Source organism: Urocitellus parryii, chromosome 4 (assembly GCF_045843805.1).
Source record: "Urocitellus parryii isolate mUroPar1 chromosome 4, mUroPar1.hap1, whole genome shotgun sequence".
Lineage (NCBI taxonomy): Eukaryota > Metazoa > Chordata > Mammalia > Rodentia > Sciuridae > Urocitellus > Urocitellus parryii.
In genome coordinates, this window is record NC_135534.1 from 22,733,657 (window position 1) to 22,748,398 (window position 14,742).

The 14,742-nt window shown below is 59.7% G+C and overlaps 2 protein-coding genes across 3 annotated transcripts in view; one reads left to right on the forward strand and one right to left on the reverse strand.

Annotated features, from left to right (window-relative positions):
* Nucleotides 1–14,742, forward strand: part of Alx4 (ALX homeobox 4) — a 37,433-nt gene that overhangs the window by 20,978 nt on the left and 1,713 nt on the right. Inside the window, exons 2-3 of the mRNA XM_026399180.2 lie at nucleotides 8,571–8,881; nucleotides 14,144–14,272. Coding sequence (XP_026254965.1) covers nucleotides 8,571–8,881; nucleotides 14,144–14,272 — 440 coding nt within the window. The remainder of the gene's footprint in view (nucleotides 1–8,570; nucleotides 8,882–14,143; nucleotides 14,273–14,742) is intronic.
* The window catches only part of Ext2 (exostosin glycosyltransferase 2), a 184,466-nt gene that overhangs the window by 2,971 nt on the left and 166,753 nt on the right, over nucleotides 1–14,742 (reverse strand). The window lies entirely within an intron of this gene.

Sequence of the window (14,742 nt, forward strand, 5' to 3'; positions counted from 1 at the left end):
AAATGACAGTAAACCCAGGAAGCTCCAGTGACTGAGTGTCACATGCAGAATAAATCATTTTTAAAGTGTTTTCCATGCAATCTTGGGCATATTCTTATGTTTAAAAAAAATAAAGTGTTCGCTGTCTGTTTGGAATTGTATTGTCCTTGGCCTCCTAATGAGGGCCTCCCCGCGGGAGGCGGCAAGATCAGGAGGTGGCAGCCTCCCCTGGCTGTGCTGAGCCTGAAGGAGGAGGCGGGTTGTCTGAACTTGAACCCGAGCCCAGAGCCACCAGTGCCCACTCTGTGAGGACAGTGGCCACCCCACCCCAAAAGGGGCCTCTCTCACAGCTGCCCCGACCTCCCTCCACCCACTGGTCCCTCGTCACAGAGCCCAGCACCCATCAGCACAGGCCCCAGCGCAGGGACTCTGGTGGCGCCTTCAGGTCGTGGCCAAACCTGTTCTCAGAAGAACAAGCAGAAGACAAATTCAGACCAGGAATAAAGGCGGGGGTGGGGGCAAAGTCAACCCATATTCCTATTTCTGGAAACTTCTGGCATTTTCTAAGGACGACAGCTACTCCACATCCTCCCCACTCTCTTGTCAAAATGAGATTCACTTAACGGGAGACAAGCATCTCTCCAGCACTTCAGTGCCGTTGCATAAGGTCAGCTCCGTGGAGATCAGACAGAGGGAAAGGAAGGCACATCCACCCAGACGCCCCCGTCATGGGAGGGAGGGAGAACAGACCAAGAGCCCAAGGAAATGCACAGTGACTCACGTTAATACCCAGAAAGAAACGTGCAGAACAGAGACTATCGGGAAAGGTCTTCCACTTACGGGACAGTCCTGCTTTATTTAGCCGTTCCTACTGCTGCCTACTTCAGCTGACGTCAGGTTTTTATAGACTAAAAGGACACCACGATGAAATTTCTCTGTTAATTCTTTAGGCCCAGAATGAATGAGTTCTTCAGGATAAATTCCTAGATGTGGGATTTCTGGTGAAGGCATATAAATATTTTATTTAGTTTTTTCCTTCATATATTTGAACATAATTTCATACTTTTAGTTGCGTTTTTAAAAACCATACAATAACGTTGGTAGATTTATGTGCTCACCACCACAATCAAGATATAGAACATCATAGGTCCAGAATAGTCCCATCACCTCAGTGGGACCCCTGGGGAGACCAGCCTTCAGTCCTGACCCTTGGCCACCAGTGATCTGCTTTCTGTACCTGTAATTCTGCTTTTACTAGAATGTTATGTAACTCAGTGGAGCCATATGTTATGTAAACTTTGAAACTGGGACTTTTATAAACCAGAATGCTGCTTCTGAGGTTCATCTGTGTCTTTGTGTCAATAGTTGGTTCATTTTCTTGCTGAGTATTATTCCACCATGTGGATGTTCCACAGCTTGCTTATCCATTCACCTGCTTAAGGATGCTTGGTGTATCAGTCAGCTTTCTGTTACTATAACAAAATACCTGAGATTATCAACCTAAAAAGAGGAAAAGTTAATTTTGGCTCACAGTTTTAAAGGTTTCAGTCTATGATCAGTTGGCCACCTGTTGCCCTGGGCCCATGGTGAGGCTGAGCATCATGGCAGGAGCATGAAGCGGAAGGACATTCTCACTTCATGGCAGCTGGAAAGCAAAGAGCAAGAGGAAACTGGCATCCCACAATCCCATTCAAGGGCATGACACCAGTGACCTATGACCTCCACTATCCCCCACCTCTTAAAGATCCTACCACTTTCCAGTGCAAATCAAGACTACACTAAGATTTCATCTCACACCAGTCAGAATGGCAGTCATGAAGAACACAATAATAAATGCTGGAGAGGGTGTGGCGAAAAAGGAACACTGTGCCCTGTTGGTGGGACTGTAAATGGGTACAACTATGGAAGTCAGCACGGCGTTTCCTCAAAAGACTGGGCACAGAACCACCATGTGACTCAGCTATACCACTCCTTGGTATTTATTCTCAAGAATTAAGGTCATCGTGCCACAGTGACATACGCATACCCATGTTTACAGCAGCACGACTCACAATCGCCAAACTATGAAACCAGCCGAGGTCCACCAACAGATGAGGGGATAAAGAAAATGTGGCGTAGAAACACAGTGGTGTTCTACTCAACCATAAAGAGAAAGAAATTGTGTCATGTGCAGGAAAATGGATGGAACCTGAGACCATTATGTTAAATGAAATAAGCCAAACTCAGAAAGTCAAGGGTCGTATGTGCCCCCTCTTGTGGAAGCTAGAGAGGAAAAAGATATGTGGTGGGGGGTCCCATGAATATGGAGGGGGATCCGTGGAGTAGAGGAAGGAGACAAGGAAGAGGGAGGAGAGGAGGAAAGGGGGAAACACTGGGAACGACACTGGCCAAGTTATAGGTGATGCTGTGTGCGTGTGTGACACGTAACAACAGACCCCACCATGTACAACTATGATGCACCAATAAAAACATGGAATTTTTTTTTTTAAAGGCTCTACCACTTTCCAAAAGTACCAAGCTATGGACCAAACTGTCACACAAGGTTTCGCGGGGCCATTCCAGATCCCCATGGTGGCACTTGTGCGTTTCAGTTTGGGGTGACCATGAACAAAGCTGCGCTGGGGCTTCATTACTCTAGGATGGAGGCGGGGGAGTGGGACTTCGGGGTTGTGACCCGAGTGTCATCGGCTGAGTTCTGCAGACTGGTTTCCCCCTGCGGGTCTGAGGTCCCAGGTGGCCGCAGTCTCTGACTTAGGGCACAGGTTTCCCTATTCCATGGTCCAGGGCGGCAGGGGGCTCCCTGTGCTTTCCACAGGGGATAACGACGGCGACTCCGTTTCCTCGCTGGCTCGCCACCTGTGTGTCTTCTCTGGTGATTCAAATAGTTTTCCCACCTTTATTTATTAATATGTTAAAAAATGCGTCCTAATTAGACTCCACGCTCCGTTCCTCGTTTCCCTGGTGTCCTCGCGCTGGGACACCTCCTTCCCTTTGGTCCTTGTATCCCCGCAGCCTCCTCTGGTCCGTGACTTTCCTTGTTTAGAGAAGTGTCTTGGGGCTTTGTTGGGTGGGTGTTGGTGACAGGTGTGGCGTCACCTTCCGAGCGGCTGGCCTGGGCATGGGGCTTCCGGCCGCACTCCTGCAGAGTGGCAGCCCCTTGCGCACAGACGTGTCCCATGCGCTGGCTGAGATGTCCCCGGTTCCTGCTGTCCCTCCCCTTGGAGGTAAAACAGGGGACCCCGGAGCTCCGGACAGAGGCCAGTGGTCCCCTCCCCGCCCCCACAGGGCTGTCTGACAGGTGGGTTCGGCCAGTGCCCTTGGGTAGCGCCAGGCCCCGCGGGCTCTGGGGTTTAAGGAGGTTCCGTGGCCACTGCGCAACGGCCACGGGCGTGGGGCCGGCTCGCCCACAACAGCGGGGAGCGGCGTGTCCCCCACAAGGCAGGAGTTTGGAGGGAAAATAGATGTGATCAAAACCAAGGGGGATAAAATGACTCAGACCCTGTAACCCTGGGCTCCCGGGCACGGCCAGTGCGCAGCCGCACACACCATGGCCCCCTCCTCCCCCTGCCCCCCTCCTCCCCCTGCCCCCCCAGGCATGTGTAGGGGTAGCCCTTGACCACGCCCACACACAACTGCGCATGCGCAAGGCACCACTCCTGTGTGCAGGCTAGACCACGGCCCCATGCACATTCCACAGACGCATCTGCTAGCGAGCGGTGCACGTGTGTCCCCACACCCACTCCGACAGCAGACTCCACCTCCTGCTTCTCCTTCCTCCCTGGCCCTTCCCTTCTCCTTTCCTGCACCTCACGACCTGGGGTGCACATCCAGGGAAAATGCCAATAGAACTCCCAGCACCCCAACTAGCCAAACGACTGTAGAAACGCACCCTAACACAAGGGCTCCCTAGATTGAATGATGTTGGGTTGAACAAAGGCGAGCCGGTGTGGCTAAGGGGAGGAGGACGCTCCGCCATCGAGCTGAAACCCCCCCCCAGCCAGGGCCGGGTGGCCTGGAAACAGGGGGATCCCTGGTGTGGGCCTGGGTGTTCCCAGAGGAGCCGGCGAGGAGGGGGCCCCCGCCTATGGATCCTGGGGAACCGTGAGAGCTTGGGCCGAATGCTCATCAGAGGGGTCCACCGAGTTAACATGAGGCCACCGGGGGTGTGCCTGCCTCGGGGCAGGCCTGGCATTTGGGGTCACCCATGCGCCCTGACTTGATTCCTCTCAGCAGTCAGGGGCTTTTTCCGGACTCACACTGAGGAAGCTGCCCACTGGGGTTACATTGCCCCAGCCCCACCACCTTGGCCCTGGGAAGAGCCCCACCAGGCCCCTCCCTGCTCTGGGCACAGTGGCCAGCAGGTCTGGGGTCCATGTGAGGCTGCTGCCTTGGGTCCCAAGAAGGCAGCCCATGGATGGTGCCTTGGACCCAGGCAGGCCCTGGTACTGTTTAGCCTGCTCCAGTGCTGGGCCTGGGCCTGGAGAAGGCTCCCTGGCAGCGAGTGCCCTGGGTGCTTCCCTCCACTGCAGGGTGCTGCCTTCCCTGGGACTCCAGACACACACACACACACACACACACACACACACTCTCTCTCTCTCTCTCTCTCTCTCTCTCTCTCTCTCTCTCTCTGGTATCTGAGATTGAACAGGAGCAGTCCACCACTGAGCCACATCCCCAGCCCTTTTTAATATTTTATTTAGAGGTGGGGTCTCACTGAGTGCTTAGCACCTCATTAAGTTGCGGAGGCTGGCTTTGAACCTGTGATCCTCCTGCCTCAGCCTCCCAGGCTGCTGGGATTCTAGGCGTGCACCACCACACCTTGCTGGGACTCCACCTCCTGCTTCTCCTTCCTCCCTGGCCCTTCTCCTTTCCTGCTTGTGTCCCTCGAGGTCTGTGTTGGTCCTTCTTCTTCCCGCTGTCCCTCAGTCATCTGCCACAGGCTGTGAACCCTGGATAGTGACATGCATTTCTACATGCCTCTTTTTAACACGTCTGGTCTGCTTTATTCTCTCCATGTAGCAGGATGAACTGGTTCCTTCATTTGTGAGGTTAATACTTTCTGCGCGTGTGCTGTAGGGGGCCAGCACACAGTGGGTGCACAAAGACAGCTGGGCAGAGCAAGAGCCCGGTAAGGTTTCTTGTTAGAAATTGTTCATTGATTCTTAGGCAGCCTCTCACTGCAACTCTGCTGCTGCCCCACCCTACGCTAAAGCCCTGGGCAGAGAAGGGACACGTGACTAGATGGCTGTTCCTCAGGGAGCTGTTATTCTGTAGGCAGCCCTGGACAGTGAGGCTGGGTTAGACACTAGTCGGCAAGCATAGGCAGTCACTGGAGAGGTGAGCGGGGGACAGGGGCTGTGCATCCCGGGAGGGCTTTCTGGAGGAGGAGTGGAGGCATCATTGGATGTTGGAGTTCAACTGGAAAAGAGGGGTGTTCCAGGCAGGGGTTATGGGGGGCCAAGAGGCCAGTGGTCTCTGGTCAGGAGTAACCGGGCCTGAGTGGCAGGATCTCTGTTCTCAGTGGCCATCCCGAGGGCAGCGAGGCTGGCTGGATTCTGAGCAGCACCAGGCCCAGGCTGGTTGTCCAGCCAGACCCTCCAGATTATTTCTTTGAGAGGAACCTGCTGGCTTCCCGTTGGGGCCCAGCATGCTGCCCACCTCATCCCCATCATGCACCTGTCTCAAATGAGCCACATGAAAAGCAGGAGCCCGGAGGAGGGCACCCTGCGGAGGGGCCACCACATCCACGTGGCTGTTGGGAAGGACCAGGAGCATCGAGCAGTCTGCAGGCCACGGAGCCGGGCGGCTCTGAGGGCACAAGGTCCACCTCCTGGGGTCAGACAGCCCCCGGCACCTGAGCTGAGGGACAGCACCTGTGGAGGTGCTGCGGTGGCGGAGGCCGAGGCGGAAGCCCAAGCCTGGGATCTGAGGCCCCGCACCGGGAGGTGGTGGGGGCTGCAGAATGTGGAGGAGCTTTTCTTTATCGTGTAAACTGGAGACTCAGCCTCAGGATTTAAAGCCAGTGACTAGTACTCAAGACGCTCCAGTTTGGAGGGATTTCTTCCATCTTCCTCCAGAAGCCAGAAGCCTCAGCCTCCAGGAATCCTCCTGTCCCTCCGCCCAGGCCCCTGCCCTCCCCCTCCCCCTCCCCCTCCCCCTCCACGGTGAACAAAGCAGGGCCAGCCACCCCTGCTGGTCCTTCGCCCTCCGCGTGGGGTCTGCCCGCTGATGTAAAGATGAGACCCCCAGAGCCGAAGGCACCCTCTGAAGTCACAGGCAGGATGGCCCTGGGCTGGGGGTCTTCGTGCGTGGCCCCCTCTCCCACTCACCTGGCCTCCGTGGGGTCCGAGACGGGCAAAGCTGGGCCCTGGTTCCTCACTGTGGAGGTGGAGCTTCTGCATCAAGAGCAGCTCCCCTGGGCTTCTCAGGCTGTGCCATTCCCTCATCCCCCAGGACGGCCAGAGCAGGACCCCAGCATCCCTGAGGCCCTGCATTCCTTCTCCTCTCCCGGCCTCCCTGGGAACGGGGCCCACAGGGTAGAAAGCAGGTGTCCTGCGCTGAGAGGGGTGCTGCGGATGCCCGGGCAGGTCCCACCTTCTCCCCAGCCTGGGTCTCCCTCAGGTTAAACGGGGGGTTGGGGTTGGTCCCCCAGCCCTGGCTTCTCTGAGACAGAGCTGCCCTGGCCACAGCCCCCACTGTGTGGGGTGGTCGCCGTCCCAGGTTGAGCCAGAGAAGACTGTGGGGGTCCCTGGGGTTACAGGCTGGGGCCTGGGAGCAGCAGGAGGGCAGGGGGGACAGGGTCCACCCCCCGTCTGGCCTCAGGAAGTTGCATAACGGAGATGTTTATTTTGGGTGAGGCTGGGTGGGATTTCTTTCCTTAAAAAAAAACCCAAAACAAAATTTATTTGTCTGCCAAGAAGATAGATATCTGTGCTGAAAGCTCCCAGCCCCGCTGCCAGCTGCAGTTTACATGATGCTGTCACCGATCCGTGGTCAGCTGGTGTGCCTGGGCTCACGTGGGTGTCGTGTGTGATGCTCTGGGCCCTCACCATCCCGTGGCTTCTCTATGGGGACCAGGCGTGGCCTCCGAAGCTGTCCCCAGACCTACTCTGGGCAGTCACCTCTGCCCGATTTTCCTCAATGCCATGGAGACAGCGGGGGACAGAGGTAAAGTGTCCCTATCGGCTGCCCCGCTGCACCCAGAGCCAGGACCGGGAGTGACACCTCAGCCTCGGGGGTGGGGCTGGAGTCCACCTGGGCTGAGGACGCATCCTGGCCTCCGAGGCCCATTGCGGAAGAAGAGCTTGACTTGAGGGTCGAAGGGCGCTGCTCATCCCCACGGCGCGTGCGTGTGCCAATCATCTGAGCAGGCGCACGTGGAGCTTCAAATGCGCCCTGCTGGTCTGATCAGCTGTGCGCATTGCTGCACTCAGCCGGGTTCCTTGGCCCCAAGACAGGGGACTGTGGCTAGAGCAGGCCTCTCACCCACCTGCCCAGACGCCCCATCTCTGCCCCCCGGGGCATTTGTGCAGGCCGCTGTGCCCTGGGTCTGCCCCTCCAAGGACGTCACAGGGCTGGGGTCCTCTGGCGCCCACTGGGACAGGGGGCTTGCAAGTCCAGACCAGCAACGGGCATCAACCATGGCGAGAGCCCGCGTGGCCAGCCCTATGCTTCGAGCCCCTCCGTTCTCCGTGGGGAAGACCGACGGGTGTCTGCACCCCCATTTCCAGAGGGGGAGGCTGAGGCATGGAGGTTGTCGGAGCACAGGGCTGGAGTTGCAGGTGTGGGATTCGAACCCTGGCCCCAGGGCCCACACCCTGCACCCTGCCACGAGGCAACTGTGCTCCCTCGGGACGTGACCAGGCCCCCTGGATGTGGACAGCTGCTCTCTGCACTCCCCCACTGCCCCCTGCCCCAGCCCGGCCTCCGTCTCCTCATCCTTGACCTGCAGGGCTTGCCCCAGCTCCACACGGCCCTGAGCTTCTGGGGATTGGCCACAGGAGACCCCCTGGGTCACCAGGCGGAGGCTCCCAGCTGTGTTCAGTCCCCAGGCCCAGATGTTGGCCTCTGGTGGATGGTGCTGGACAGCCTCAGTCACAGTGGGCAGGACATGGCTTGGGAAAGGAAGTGAGGCCCATGTCTCAGTTGTGTCCACTCCCAAGGAAGAAAGGCCCTGTGGCAGGTGGTGACTCCAGCACTGACGTCCGGGGACAGAGGCTCCATGATGTCTTTGAACCTCGGATGAGACCAGGCTGCCCTGGTGACGCCTCTCCTGGTGCCCGCAAAGCCCAGGGGCCAGACATGGCTGCTGAGTTCTCCACTCCCCCAGCCTGACCCTCCATGCCCAGAGGTGTCCTGCCCAGGGCGTCCTCTAGAGGAGGAGGGGGAGTCACGTCACAGGTCAGACGGGCCAGCTCAGAGCCAGGTGACACCGGGGTTCAGGAGGGAGGGGGCCTGCTCAGGCCTCAGGGCCCGTTCATGGTGAGCGGGGGTTAGAACCCGCGTCTCCTCCGAGAGGGGGACGGCGGGGCCAGCTCCTCTCCCCTCCGGCTTGACCCGGCCACTGTCTGACCTCGTTTCCTCTCCCTCAGCCAAAGAGAGCTCCCTGGGGGAGCCGGAGCTGCCCCCCGACCCTGACGCCGTGGGCATGGACAGCAGCTACCTCAGTGTGAAGGAGGCTGGGGTCAAGGGGCCCCAGGACCGGGCCGGCTCCGACCTCCCCAGCCCCCTGGAGAAGGCCGACTCGGAGAGCAACAAGGGCAAGAAGCGGCGGAACCGCACCACCTTCACCAGCTACCAGCTGGAGGAGCTGGAGAAGGTCTTCCAGAAGACGCACTACCCCGACGTGTACGCGCGCGAGCAGCTGGCCATGAGGACCGACCTCACCGAGGCCCGCGTGCAGGTCAGTGGGAGCAGGGGCTGGGGCCATGGCCTCTGTGCCCAGAGGCCACCCCTCAGAGGCTGGGGCTCCCCAGCACCGTGTGCCCAGCCACGTCAGTACAGGCCCCTGTGCTGTGGAGGGGGCAAAAGAAGCAGGGCCGCAGCGGAGGGGTAGGAGCCCGCTGCCTGGACCAGATCCCTATGAGAAGGAGCAGGGTGGCCGCCCCAGCTCTGGGAGGCCTGGGAGACACAGGCGTCCACGGCCACCCACGGCAAAAGCAGAGAACAGCCCAGGTCTTCCCCACGCCTGGGTGGCTGCCTCCTCCTGCCTCTGACAGGTCCCAAGGCCACACACCTCTCTGAGGAGTGTCCCGGCCCTCGTGCTACGCAGTAGGCCCCGCCACCGCCCAACTCCAAAGTCCCCACCAGCCCTCACAACACAACTCCGCCACAGGACTCAGACCAACACGTTCCACACCCAGCCACCTCGGCCTCACACACGGCCACACGGCCCACTTGATCTTTATAGAACTGAGGAGCAGCTTAAACGACTTCACCTCCTCCCCCAGAACCTGAATCCCTTAATTGGTCATCTGTGTCCCCACCAACCGGGCAAGGTTGAACTCAGAGCCACGAAGGCAAGACACAGACATCTGCAGAGCCATCGACCTCTGAGAAGAGACGTGTCCCCTTCCCCGCGTGAGGTCATAGCAAAGAAAGACCTAAAAGTGAAGCGCTCTCAATAGCCTCAAACAAGTGGCAAAAATCACAGGCTAAAGTTCGAGCTTTGGTGTAACACAAGATAAATCTCACACGCAGGCTGTTTCCCCAGCCCAGAGCATGTTAGAAAACGCAGGCCTGGTGCGGTGGCACGCATCTGTAATCCCAGCAATTCAGGAGGCTGAGGCGGGAGGATCACAAGTTTGAGGCCAGCCTCAGCAATTTAGTGAGACCCTAAGCAGCTTAGCAAGACCCAAAATAAAACAAACAAATGAATAAATAAATAAAATCAAAAGGGCTGGGCTGCGGCTCAGTGGTAGAGCACCCTGAATTCCATCCCTGCACCCCTTTAGCTATGGCAGGCAGAATTGTCACATGGCAGTTTTCCCCTCCAGGGGGCCAGAAAAATCAGCAGCCCGAGTGCAAAGAGGATTTTTCTCTTTAATCAGCGCAGCACAGTGCCACCCAGCTGTATGGACCCCCGAGACCCCCGTGCCCCTCCACAGGCCCCAGGCGCTGGGGCTGGGTCACGGGAGAATCTTTAGCAGTGGCTCTAAGGCACGTGAGAGCTCCCGACGCCAGCCACGTGCTGGAGGATCAGGCCCAGGAAGGCATCGAAAATCCAGTCCAGAGACTTTCCATACACAACGTCCAGCAGGTACCGATGGACCTGCGCTCTCCAGGCTGCGGCCACTCGGAGCGACTCTGGTGTCTCGTGGTCGAGCCTATGTGAATGGGGGCAGGTGGCCTGGGCTTCACTGCCTCTCAGAGGCTCACCTGCACGGCTGTGGCCGGAGCCCCACCCAGCACCCGACCTCAGCTGCAGCTGATGGACTGGGGACAGCTGCCTGATAGGTGAGGGGACGCCCCTGTCAGGAGACCCCGCAGGTGCTGTGTGGGTGGGTTCAGCCGGCTCTCCTTCACTTCAGCACGCGTGTGCCTGAGTGTGCATGTGCGGTGCATGTGCGTGTGTGTGTGTGTGTGTGTGTGTTGCACCCAGGCTTCCTAAAGAAGGACAGCCCATTCCCCAGGAGGCACAGAGACAGCCTGGGCTCACAGAGCATGTTTTAGCCACCGCCGTACACTGCAGATGGAATATTCTTCCTGCGTACACATACATAGGCCTCCTTCCAGAACAGAGTCGAACAGTTAAAGATTTCTCACTTTGATCTAAGATAAAGAATGGTGTCGTGAAACGGGAGGTAATTATCTCAAATACCTTGGCTGAGGCTCACAGTTGGCATTAAGCAAGAATTGTGAGCTTCCTGGCAGCCAAAGCAGAAAGAGAAAGTCTGATGTCGCCTAGCTTACCCTCTAACGGGAAGATGATGGGACACGGAATGGTGGTTCTGGAAAGGATCCCTTGACCTTCTGATTTGATAGAGAAAGAAGACGCAGAGGCGGGAAGAGACGGTCTAAAGTGAAGAGTGACCCAGTGGCACTCCCGCCTTCTTGTCCTGGGTTCCTTGACTTCGCTGTCCCAGGACACAAGCCAGATTGTTCTGAGCTCTTTGTGCACAGGCAGCAAGGTGGGTGGGATCGCCATGTGCGTCAGACCTCTGGGCTGCACTCTGAGCCTGGAGGGCCCTGGGGCCGTGGTGGACCCCCAGGCCTCCTCTGCAGCCCCTCTCAGCTGGTGGTGAGCCTGGGGCCTGGCGTGGCGTGGGGGTGGGACGAGGGCCTCCGGGTCCCAGGATGGACTTTTCCTGGGAAGAAGCCGGGCCTGGCCCTGCTCCAGGGGGCCGGAGGGCCTCTCTGCTGTCTGGGATTCCAGTCTCCGCAGCTGGTGTGTCTGAAGACAATAAGAGGAGCCTCCCGCCCTGAGCCACCCGCCCTGGCCCCAGATGGGCTGCGGTTACGAGGCCTCCGCCAAGACAGTGGGTCCCTGCATAGCCTGGTCCTGGGAGAGGCCCGTGCTGAGTGGGCCCAGCCCCGGGTGGGCCAGGAGCGGGGTGGTCCTGGGCGCGACGTTCAGGATGGGAGACTGACGGGGAGCACGGTGGGCTCTCCTCCTGTCTGGGCTGCTCAGAGGGGACAGGCCTGTGAGCGCAGAGGCCCCGCTGCAGGCCAGGGAGGAAGGCGAGCACCGAGGCCAGAGGCCCCTCACCGTCCAGGGCATGGTAGGACGTGGAGCCCGCCATGCCAACCGGGGGGAGCCTTGATCTGGCCTCACCTGGGGTCAAAGGAACACTGAGGAGGGGGCAGGCCTGCTCCTGGGCCCTGCCCCCACACAACACCCCCTGGCACCAGCCCTGCCTTGGTCCTCAGAAAAACCCTGGGCCTCGCCCCACCCCCTCCCGGCTCTGTGCCCCTCAAGGCCCCACACTCCACCCGGGGCTGACTGTAGACCCCTGGGCCAGACACCAGACACCCTCTTCCCTCCACACCCACCTAGGGTTCCTCCATTCCAGGGCCGCGGTGACCCGCCCTCCTCCACATTCCCAAGGCCCAGGGGACCTGAGCCCAGAGACACCAGGAGAGGCACTGCCACAAAGGGCCCCTGCCTCTGCCCCCCCTCCCCGTGGAAAGAAAGAGCCACAGATCTCCATGCTCCCGAGGGTCCCCTCCCCCAGCTCTCCCCAGAAAGCCCTGGGAGGCTGAGGAAGAAGCGGAAAGGCTGAGCTCAGCCTGCAGGAAATTAAACATGAAATGAAAACAAGCTCCTCTGATTCATTCTCCCATCCTGCCCCGCCCCCACCCGGCCACTGATAAAGGGGATCCCGTTTCAGCATCGCTGAGAGCAGACCCGCGTGCCCCTGGCTCCCAGTGGGCGGCCTGGGCCTGGACCCAGGCTCCAGGAGGAAGAGAGGCCCCCCGGGGGCTCCAGGGCAGGGCCTGAGACCCCAAGCCCAGGAGGGGGCTGGTCTTCGGGGAGGTCACAGGAAGGGTGCTGTGTGTGTGTGTGTGTGTGTGTGTGTGTGTGTGTGCGCGCGCGCGCACGCGCGTGCGCTCTCGGGAGCATACATGTGGACGTGGGATTAGGAAGGGGAAGTGCTCTGGAGCAGGAAGCGCCATCCTGCGCCCTGCCCTGCCCCCACGAACCAAGACACACATCCCCCCTCAGTGACCTCCCCCCAGGAGCAGGAGGCAGCCAGGAGGGCAGCAAGGAGGGCCAGGAACCCGCTAGGGCTCGCCTGCAGGCTCCTGTGGGCCCTGTCCTGGTCACACTGACAGATCCTGCTCCACAGAGGGAGGAGCCGAGCCGGTGGCCACGCAGGCCCTGCTGGGTGCCACCACGTTAGACCCTGGACAGCCAGGCAGCACTGCGGGACCCCTCAGTGGCTCCTGGGAAGCTCCGGGGCTCCCAGCAGAGGGTTGGAGAGGCAGCTCCCCGTCCCTAGGGCCGCAGCCATCCCAGTGGGTGGGGAGGGCGTCCACCTGGTCCCTCAGGAAAGCCAGGTCCTGGGAGGCCAGGGCTGGGAGAGCTTGAAGAGGCGGTGCTCCCGTCCCTCTGGCAGTGCGCCGCGGGGCACGCCCTCTTGCATCTGAGCCTGTGAAGTGCCCGCTGGCAGGGCGCAGCAGGCTGGCAGGGCGCAGCAGGCTGGCAGACAGCTCCCTTGGGGGAGCGCCCAGGGCTGAAGCCACCTGGCCAGAAGCCGAGTCCTCCCCTTGCTCCCTCTCCCTCCTCTGCCCCCCCACTCCTCCATCACAGTCAAGGCCAGAGGTGGCCAGCCCCAAGGTGAGCCCTTGGCCATGAGCCTGGAGAAGGCGCTCGGCCTGCCAGAAAGGCTCCCGTCACGGAACAGGACCGGCCACTCGGTCCCAGCACCAGCCCATGCACCTAGCCAGGGCCTCTCCTCCCAGCCAGGTGTACGCCAGGCCCCTCGGCACAGATTTTGCCATGGCCACTGTGGATAGCATGGAGGACAGAGCCCTCCCTTGGCATTGAGGCCCCCACAATGCGACTCTAGCTCTGCGTCTCCCCTTCCACCATGTCCCCCAGAGTGGCCTCCTCAGGCCTCCTGGACATGTCTCACTGTCCTCAGCTCAGGTCAGGGCTTCCCTCCTTCCAGGCCCAGTGCTATCTCCCAGGGGCCTCCAGACAGCTTCCCACGGGACCCCCGTACCCCTAGGGCCTCACCTATAGTAACACGGGCAACTTCTGAGCTGGGAGACCGTTCCCAGCCCCGAGGCTGCAGGGAGGCGGGAGCTGGATCTGGGCCATGGGGGCCTGAGGAGCCGTGGGCTTTGTGGAGAGCTTCACCCAAACTCTGCGTTTCTAGAAGGGATTTCTAGAGGGGTGAGTGAGGCCTTTAGCTGTTCTCCCAGGAAGCCTGGCCCACCGCAGAGCGGGCGGCACCTTCTAGGGGCTGGTTAGGTGACTGCTAAGATGACCGGGACTTGTTTCCTGTGTGTGACATTGGCCTGCTCTAGAGCTTAGACAAATGGGGTTCCTGGCTCAGTGAAGACGATTCTAGATCATGAGCTCTGGAGACAGACGGAGGCAGTTCATCTGAGGTTCTGTGACCCCAACACATGCCCTGCGACAGGTGCGGCTTGGGGAACACTGCCCTGGGACCAGGGCTCCGGGTGGGCCTGACGCTGTGGCACTCCTGTCCTGCAGGTCTGGTTCCAGAACCGGAGGGCCAAGTGGAGGAAGAGGGAGCGCTTCGGGCAGATGCAGCAGGTGCGGACCCACTTCTCCACGGCCTACGAGCTGCCCCTGCTCACCCGGGCTGAGAACTACGCACAGGTGAGGCCAACACCCAGGCCCTGGTGAGGAGAGTGTCCTTGGGAAGAGCCGGGGGCCCTGAGGTGGCACTCGGGCTCTAGCTTGCCTCAGTCCCCTCCCAGGTGTATGCCAACTTGTCTCTGCTGTGTGGCGCCAAAGCGGTTTCTGCCTGGTGTCATCACGAGTGGCTGGGCTTCGGGGAGGGGAGGTGGGGGCGAGAGTGGCCTTCTCTGCTTCACTGGCCACTCTTTCTATGGGCAGAGGGACTAAGGCAAGCGGAAGGCCAGGGCCCTCCAGGCCTCAGCTGAATTCAGAGTGTCCCTAGCAAAGGGGCTTCTAAGATCTGGAGGGCTTAGGGCCAGGCTGGGACGCACATGGGACTCTGAGCGCCAGGACCACAGTCCTTCCCAGGCCCACGTCCTGCCCATTTCTTGAGGTCCCCAGCTCTCCAGCCTCAGCTTCTTCCCTGTAAATGGGGCAAGATGAAAGAC